The 8,331-nt window shown below is 36.8% G+C and overlaps 1 protein-coding gene across 1 annotated transcript in view; it reads left to right on the top strand.

Annotated features, from left to right (window-relative positions):
• The window catches only part of REV3L (REV3 like, DNA directed polymerase zeta catalytic subunit), a 200,323-nt gene that overhangs the window by 56,239 nt on the left and 135,753 nt on the right, over positions 1-8,331 (top strand). Inside the window, exon 2 of the mRNA XM_023512479.1 lies at positions 4,343-4,532. Coding sequence (XP_023368247.1) covers positions 4,343-4,532 — 190 coding nt within the window. The remainder of the gene's footprint in view (positions 1-4,342; positions 4,533-8,331) is intronic.

Here is an 8,331-nt window from a genome sequence, read left to right as displayed (position 1 = left end):
TTGCCAAACAACAATGACAACTACAGCCAAAAAATAGCCAGGCGTTGTCATGGGTGCCTGTAGTCTCAGCTACTTGGGAGGCTAAGGCAAGTGAATTGCTTAAGCCCAGGAGTTGGAGGTTGCTGTGAGCTGTGATGCCATGGCACTCTACCCAGGGTGATAGCTTGAGGCTCTGTCTCAAAAAAAAAGAAAAGAAATTGAGTGAAACTCAAACCCTTAGGAAATTCCAAGGGTTTTAGAACCTGTGTGCCAGAAACTAGGAATAAAAACCAAAAATACAAGTTTATTATACCACACATGTTTATCCAACATATAGCAAACAGCCACTGTATTCTAGGCTCTCTTCTAGGATTGCAGATAGGATAAGTAAGAAGACATGATGCATATATTTAAGAAACTGTAGGTGGGGAAACAGACGGTGAAATTGCTTGCAAGCATCAGTCAAATTGGAAAATTCAAACTCTTAAATTTTTAAAACCTGTATACATAGACTTATTCTCCCAAAGACAATCTTCATTCTTACTGGACTTGTTGCCTCGCTTCAGTTTGACATAATAAGATAGGACATTCAGTGGAGGGAGAGGGGAAGATATTAGTTAAAAGGTACAAAGTTTCAGTTAGGATTAATAAAAAAGATTAGGCCTTAAGTGTTCTTACTACAAAATAATAAGTATGCAAGTTTGATATACTTATTAGCTTGATTTAGTCATTTCACCTTTATACATATGTCAAAGTATGTTGTACACCATAACTACATACAGTTTTTATTTTGTCAGTTATACCTTAATAAAGGATGTGTGTATGGAGGGGAGAATAGGGATTTTTTTTTTCTTAAATCCACATGTTACCTAGTAATAGCCAATATCCTAAGTCCTTCAAGAATCTAAAATCATTTACTAGGTTTCAAAATACCATAACTTCCACTAATTTTATAAAAATATTCTTAAAAGTATCTTATATAGGGTGGCGCCTGTGGCTCAAGGAGTAGGGCACCAGCCCCATATACTGGGGGTGGTGGGTTCAAGCCTGGCTCCGGCCAAAACTGGGGGTTGGGAGGAAGTTTTTTTTTTTTTTTTTTTTTGAGACAGAGCCTCAAGCTGTCCCCCTGGGTAGAGTGTCATGGCATTACAGCTCATAGCAACCTCCAACTCCTGGGCTCAAGCGAGTCTCTTGCCTCCGCCTCCCAAGTAGCTGGGACCACAGGCGCCCGCCACAACGCCCGGCTATTTTTTGGTTGCAGCCGTCATTGTTGTTTGGCGGGTCCGGGCTGGGGATTTGAACCCGCCACCTTAGGTGTACGTGGCTGGCACCTTAGCCGGTTGAGCTATAGGCGCTGAGCCAGGAGGAAGTATCTTATATGGAACTCCTTGGAGTATAGTAGAAAAAGCCTCTGTATACTAAAGTCACAAGTTTTTCTTAACTAGATGTTCAATAAAAGCTTAGTCTCTAGTACCGGCTACCTACTCTGTAATTCTCTTATGAGAGAGAAGCCACTAATTTTAATGCTAAAGCCACTAATTTTAGGGTGAAGCTAATCTTAACCGATGGGGATTAGAGTAGATGAGTTTATCTCTATGGACGTTACAGCTGTGTTGGGTAGAGCTGGTGGAGGGAAATAAATAGAAATGGTTTGTATCTTGTCAAGATAAAGATGCTATTGTGGAACTACAAATTTTATAGTAATAAATGACATACTGTTGTCAAAAGAAATTTACAATTCTCTTATTTAACTTTTGGGTTGCTTATATTACTTCTTACCGTTTTATTCTCTGTGATACATATAGGTTGTATATGTGTAGTATATTAGTGCCATGTCAAGAATTCTTTGTGTTGTGGTTGTTCTTAAGGAAGAGTGGTGAATAAAGGAGGTTGTTTTTGAGGAAGGATGGTGAATAAAGTCATTGAGCCATCCTTAGCTGCAGGAGAACCAGAGAGATCTGTCTGTGTTGATGTAGCAACTACACATTTGAATGGGATGTCAGGTCATTCATAGTAGGAAAGTGCAATAAACTCAACCCTGTACACCCATGTTTTTCTGTAACTGTGATGGAAATTCCATTAGTTGTATCAAAATCCCTCTTTTTATGGATTTATTTCTTTGGATATTCAGAGGCTTTCAGACCATTCTTTTTTCCCTTAAGCAATTATTCTATTTTGATGAGGGTTCTTTAATTCATTTAATAAATATTTATTAAACACATACTGTGTGCTTTGTGCTGAGTGCTGGGGATATTATGTTCATTTGAACATAGTATCAGCTCCCAAAGAAATTTGCTGTCAGATGGGAGAGTCAGAGACGTGACTAGGCAATCACAGTACAGGGTAAGAACTGAGGAATTAAAGATCAAGGAAGACAACTTTATGGTTTTTTAAAAATTGAACCACTATGATTAAGTAGAAAGAGGACTGATTTAAGCATTATTTATTTGTTTTCAAAGCCTGATTCAGTTGCTTAATTGCCATGTGACTAGAAAAATTAATCTCTGTGATACACGCAAAGTTGTTCTAAGTTTTAGCACTTAGCCTAGTACCTAGAGAATAAATCATTACTTTCTTTTTGCGAAGTCGTATATCCCAAAATTATAATTCTGAAGCCTATAAATACAAAGATAATTTCTCAGGCCCCTACTTGACAGGAGATGTGAAAAGTGGAAATAAAAGAAAAAAACAAAAAAAAATATTTTTAAGATACTTTTTGAATACTCTGCTTATATTAGTAGAAATCAGATTTTATAATTGTTTCTTATAAAACTTACCCAAAATTCCACTATTAAGGAGATACTGTGTATAAAACTAACATTTTAAGAATTTACAATATTGCTTATAAAATGTTACTACACTGGTAATTCTGTAATCAACTGTCTCATCAGTAAATTGATTAATAATACATTTTCTTAAGACTCATTGATACACTTTCAATTTTATATATTTGAAGAATTTAAAATCTGCACTATTTGGGAAATACCATATAGTATTTAGAAATGAAGTGAAATAGCTAAAGAACTTACTTTTAACTAAAAATAATTTTTTTCATACCCTTGAAATTAAGTAGTGTAACTGTTGCTAAAAATAGAAACTGAAATTGGTGTAACAACAGCACAGTTTGTAATTCTTCTAAGGTATGACAGTGTTAGAGTTGGTATTACAGTACAGAGAAAACAAGTATTACTTCATTATGTGGCTAATCTTTCCAGTTTTGCTATACTTTATATAATAACTGTTCCAGATTTATTTGTTAAATCTGTTATAACTGTATCTTTAAAATAAGATGAGCTAAAACATTATTCCTTATCAAAAGCATGAACACAAGATATGAACTGAACGTAGAAGTGTTCTCTATATATTTTATATAAATCATTCTAAATCATAAATGGGAAATAGTAATCAAACTAATAGTTATTTTCCTACCAAAAGGCCCATTGAAGTAGAGGAGGGAAAAGGGTGGGAAAAAGCCTGAGGATTGCACTGGCAGGAGGAGCACAGTGGGTGAAGATAGGAACCACTTCCTTACACCCCTGCCAGATTCATGAGAGTAATGGTGCATTTGCTTTTTGTTGCTGTTGTTACTTCTTAACCTTGTCATGAATACATTACTGTTCATGTGGCACTTCTTTTGCGGGTTCTCACTTAACATTACTTTCTTTATCATGGCTGAGCTGGATTGTCATTGGGCAAGTTAGCACTATTTACCTGTACCTGACTGATAAATGGCTTCCTGAGGAGTTGGCATGCTTATTTTTTTCGCTCTTATTGTGTCTTCCCCCATCCCACTCAACCAAATATAAAATGGTAGATATCCAGAAGTTCATTATAACTGGTCTATAGAAGTTTTGTTTTGATTTAGCTTTGTCTGGGTTCTTCCCCTTTCCCAGTAGCAAGATTTCACACAGTGGAAAGGAATAGTTTTATCTTCTTTTTCCCAGAGATGCCTTTGTCATCGGGAAGTCTCTTGTTTGAAAACATTAAGGCCAACTAAGGCAATTCATTTTATTTATTAAATTTTTACTTTAATAAAAAGTAAAGACTTTTTGTAAGCTTCCTAACACTGTGGTATATGGTATTAAAGGATGATTCAGTGAAGTACATAAAGCTAGTGGGATTGTGAGAGTAAAATAGTCAAAAATATTTTCATCACAACTTCTGTTTAAATCATATAACAATGCTTATCTTCCAAATATTCTCTTGTAAAATGTAGTTAATACAGGTAACTTTAACTATGGGATAATTACTCTTACCTTGGATAAGATGTGTTGCTATTAGAACATTTAAATGGCTTTCATTCTGAGTTTTAGATTGTTAAAATATGTCTCAAGACTAAACTTTGTAATGTGTTACATTGTAGGTCAGAAGACATGTCTTCATCTACATGGCATCTTTCCTTACCTCTATGTGCCATATGATGGTTATGGACACCAGCCAGAAAGCTATCTTTCTCAGATGGCATTCAGTATCGACAGAGCACTTAATGTGGCTTTAGGCAATCCATCTTCCACTGCTCAGCATGTGTTCAAAGTGTCATTAGTATCAGGAATGTAAGTATATGATAATATCTTTAAACATTTTTATTTGTGTTTGTATTGCTATTATAAAGGAAAACATTTCTGATTGAAATATACTCTGTTCATATTTCTTTTACTTCTGGTTTAATGGAACTGTAAATTTCTTGCTGTTAACTTTCTAAAGTAAATTTTTATTGAATGAAAAATAGAAACAGTCACTAGTAGGTTCGGCACCTGTGGCTTAAGTGGCTAAGGCGCCAGCCACATACACCTAAGGTGGCGGGTTCGAATTCCCAGCCCGGGCCTGCCAAACAATGATGGCTGCAACTAAAAAATAGCCAGGCGTTGTGGCAGGCGCCTGTGGTCCCAGCTACTTGGGAGGCAGAGGCGGAAGACTTGCTTGAGCCCAGGAGTTGGAGGTTGCTGTGAGCTGTGATGCCATGGCACTCTACCCAGGGGGACAGCTTGAGGCTCTGTCTCAAAAAAAAAGAAAGAAAAAGAAAAGAAACAGTCAGTAGTGATTTTTATTTTTACTTCTTTCATGTCTTTGCTTCATAGAACAGTAGAAATTCATATAATTCATTTAGCAAAATTTTTTTTCCCTTTTTTTTTTGCAGTTTTTGGCCAGGGCTGGGTTTGAACCCACCACCTCTGGCATATAGGGCCGACGCCCTACTCCTTTGAGTCACTGGCGCCGCCCCATTCAGCAAATATTTATTAAGTGTCTTCTCTGTGCTAAGTGTTATTCTAGGAGCTTATGGTATATTGCTGAACAAAACAAAGATTCTAGTAGTGGGAAACAGATAATAACCCCTACATATAACCTAAAATAAATTTACTTATTTGCTATATGATAATCAGCACTATAGAAAAAAGATGTAGAGTAGGATAAAAGAATAGTCAGTAGTTTGTGGGGTAATCAGAGAAGGTCTCTATGGCAACATAAATGACATTTGAACAAATAGCTGAAAAGGTAAGGGAGTAGGAATAGCATGGTGGCCAGATAGTTGGAATGGAGGGAGTAAAGGAGAGCAGGATGAAATGAAGTTAGAGAGGGATGAGAGGATGGAAATCATAAAGGCCCATGGTTCTCTAAGTATGGTTTCAATACTTTGGTTTCCACTATCACCAACATTAGTTTTACCCAGTTTAACAGCCATAAGAATGTACCTCTCAGATCTGTAAATTACAGGGAGTATGATTTAATGGTCCCAGCTACCACATGCTGAAATCTAATTCATTTCTTCAAAATAGCTGAAACTGCTTTCTATAGGTTACTCTTACCCAGTGACTGAGCATGGCAAAGATACTAAGTCAGTTCTGTTCCTAAAAGACTCTTAAAGACTCCCCCAACAACATTGCTGTACTTTAGTTGGAATTACACGGCAGTAGAAGACACTTCACAAATTCTCCAGTCCTCTCTCCTTTGCTTGAGGATCAGACTTGTATCTGGTCACTGCGCCAGTTTCTTCTGGCTCTCTCTTTATTTTCTCTCACAGGTAATTCCCCTGATAAATTTCTTGTACATTTGGCACTTCTCGGAGGACTTAGATTAAATACCTGGGAACATGGTAGAAATACATCCCACTTCACATTTGCTGAATCAGAAACTCTGGTGATGGAGTCCAGCAGTTATGTGTTTTAATAAGGCTTTCTGATGATTCTGGTAGCTGCTAAATTTTAGAAATCACTGCATAGGCTATTCTAAGGACTTTGACTTGTACTCTAAGCTATTATATGGTTTTGAGTAGCCCAGGTCTGACTTAAACTTGAAAGGATTACTTTAGTTACTGAGTTAAGAGTAGATTAGAGGCCAGGCATAGTAGCTCACATATACAGTCCTAGCACTCTGAGAGAGCATGGCAGGATTGCTTGAGTTCAGGAGTTCAAGACCAGCCTAAACAAGAGCAAAGGCCTCATCTCTACAAAAACAGAAAAATTAGATGAGCACACCTTTCAGCTATTGGGAAGCTGAGGCAGGAGGATTGGTTGAGCCCAGAGGTTTGACGTTTCAGTGAGACAAGATGATGCCACTGCACACAAGCTAGTGTGGCAGAGTGAGACTCTGTCTCTTTAAAAAAAAAAAAAAAAAAAGAATACATTGGAGGGGAACAATGGTGGAAGCAGGGAGAGCTTTTGGACTCTGTTTCATTAATCTGGGCAAGAAAATATGGTGGCTTGAACTGGGAGAGTAGCAGGGGAGTAGTAGTGTGAAGTATTCAGCTTATGGGTCTGTTTTAAAGATTAAGTCAACAAGATTTGCTGTCAGATTGGATGAGAGTTGTCAGAGAAAAAAAGATGAGTATAAAATTTCAAGTCTGAGGCCGGGAGTGGCAGTTCCTACCTGTAAATCCTCTAGCACTCTGAGAGGCTGAGGCAGGTGGATTGCTTGAGCTCCTGAGTTCAAGACCAGCCAGAGAACAAGAGCAAGACTCTGTCTCTCAAAAATAGGCTGGCATTGTCCTGTGTGCCTGTAGTCCCAGCGACTTGAAAGGCTGAGACAAGAGGATCTCTTGAGCCCAAGAGTTTGAGGTTGTTGTGAGCTATGACACCGTGGCACTCTCCCCAGGGCAGAGTGAAAACTCTGTCTTAAAAAAAAAAAAAAATCAAATCTGCACTTCTAATAGGATAGAAAGTACAGGTGAAGCAGACTGGCAGGAAAGATCTTGAGATCATACTGGAACATTTGAGTGTTTTTAGTGTCTTGTGTGAAATCAATGGGAAGACCTTAAATTTGTCTGCTTTCCTCTACTTTAATCTAGGCTTTCCTTTGGACCATTATAATACACTTTTAATTGCATTCCCATTTTCTTTTCTGTTCTTGTCTTACTCCAGAGAAGCAAAAGTACTCTTCTGGTACATAAATGATTTAAAAATCATTTAAAGTCCTTGGTTGGCTTCATAATGTTTATAGAATAAATTTAAAATTCTAACTACAATTTATGTGTGATTTGACCCCAGCCTACATCTGTAACTTTGCTTACTATGTTCTGTCTAGCAAGAATGGTCTTCTTTAGGTTGCCCTGAGATGCCAAGCTCTTTCCCACGTAAAATTTTTAACATGAAATTCTCTTTTCTTGACTGTTTAACCATTTTCCAATCCTTCAAGTCATTGACCTCTTTGGAGTTTTCTTTGAATGTCTCACTTAACATAAGATATTTTAAATAGGGTACTAGTATTATTATGTTATATCTCTCAGCCCATTCTTTTTCTTTAGCACTTAATGTGGTTTGCAATTATTTTAATTTTGTTTATTTAATTTTTACACTTTTCTCCATTAGCATGGAGGCTCCATGAGAAAAAGGGTCAAGTTTGTCTTATTTATTATTATATCCCTAGCACCTCATCCAGCTCAATAACTGTTTGGTTAATAAATAAGTTGAAAGTTCACATGCATCCTGTGACAGTAGCAGTTATGGTAGATAATTGTGAACTTTATCTTCTAGATTTTTAGTTCTTCATAGTTTCTGAGAACTTTCTAAACATATTCTAATTTTGAAGTTGGATCTCCAGACAGCCCAGTAAAATAAACAGTCACCAATCTTTCTATATTTTTCATTTATATTTCTTAATGGCCTTGCCACATTTTTGGAGAAAAATCTGGATACATGAAGGTAAATGATGCGCTGTTTAATTTTTGGTTGCCAATTCTCTTTTTCCTTCTAATTAAAAAAAGTGTTTTCTTACCTAGATCCCCTTCTCTTACCGTCTATTCTACCTTCTCTGATTCCTTTACTCCTTTATTTCAGTTACTTTTTGAAGGTAGATAAGGTTGTATCTAGCTATCAAATTAACTCTTATAAAGTTTAACCATTTTTTGGCTCAGCGCCT

Source organism: Otolemur garnettii, unplaced genomic scaffold (assembly GCF_000181295.1).
Source record: "Otolemur garnettii isolate 467f Iridium unplaced genomic scaffold, OtoGar3 scaffold00002, whole genome shotgun sequence".
NCBI lineage: Eukaryota > Metazoa > Chordata > Mammalia > Primates > Galagidae > Otolemur > Otolemur garnettii.
The sequence above is the reverse complement of the archived record's forward strand: the minus strand, read 5'-3'. Positions and strand labels throughout refer to the sequence as shown.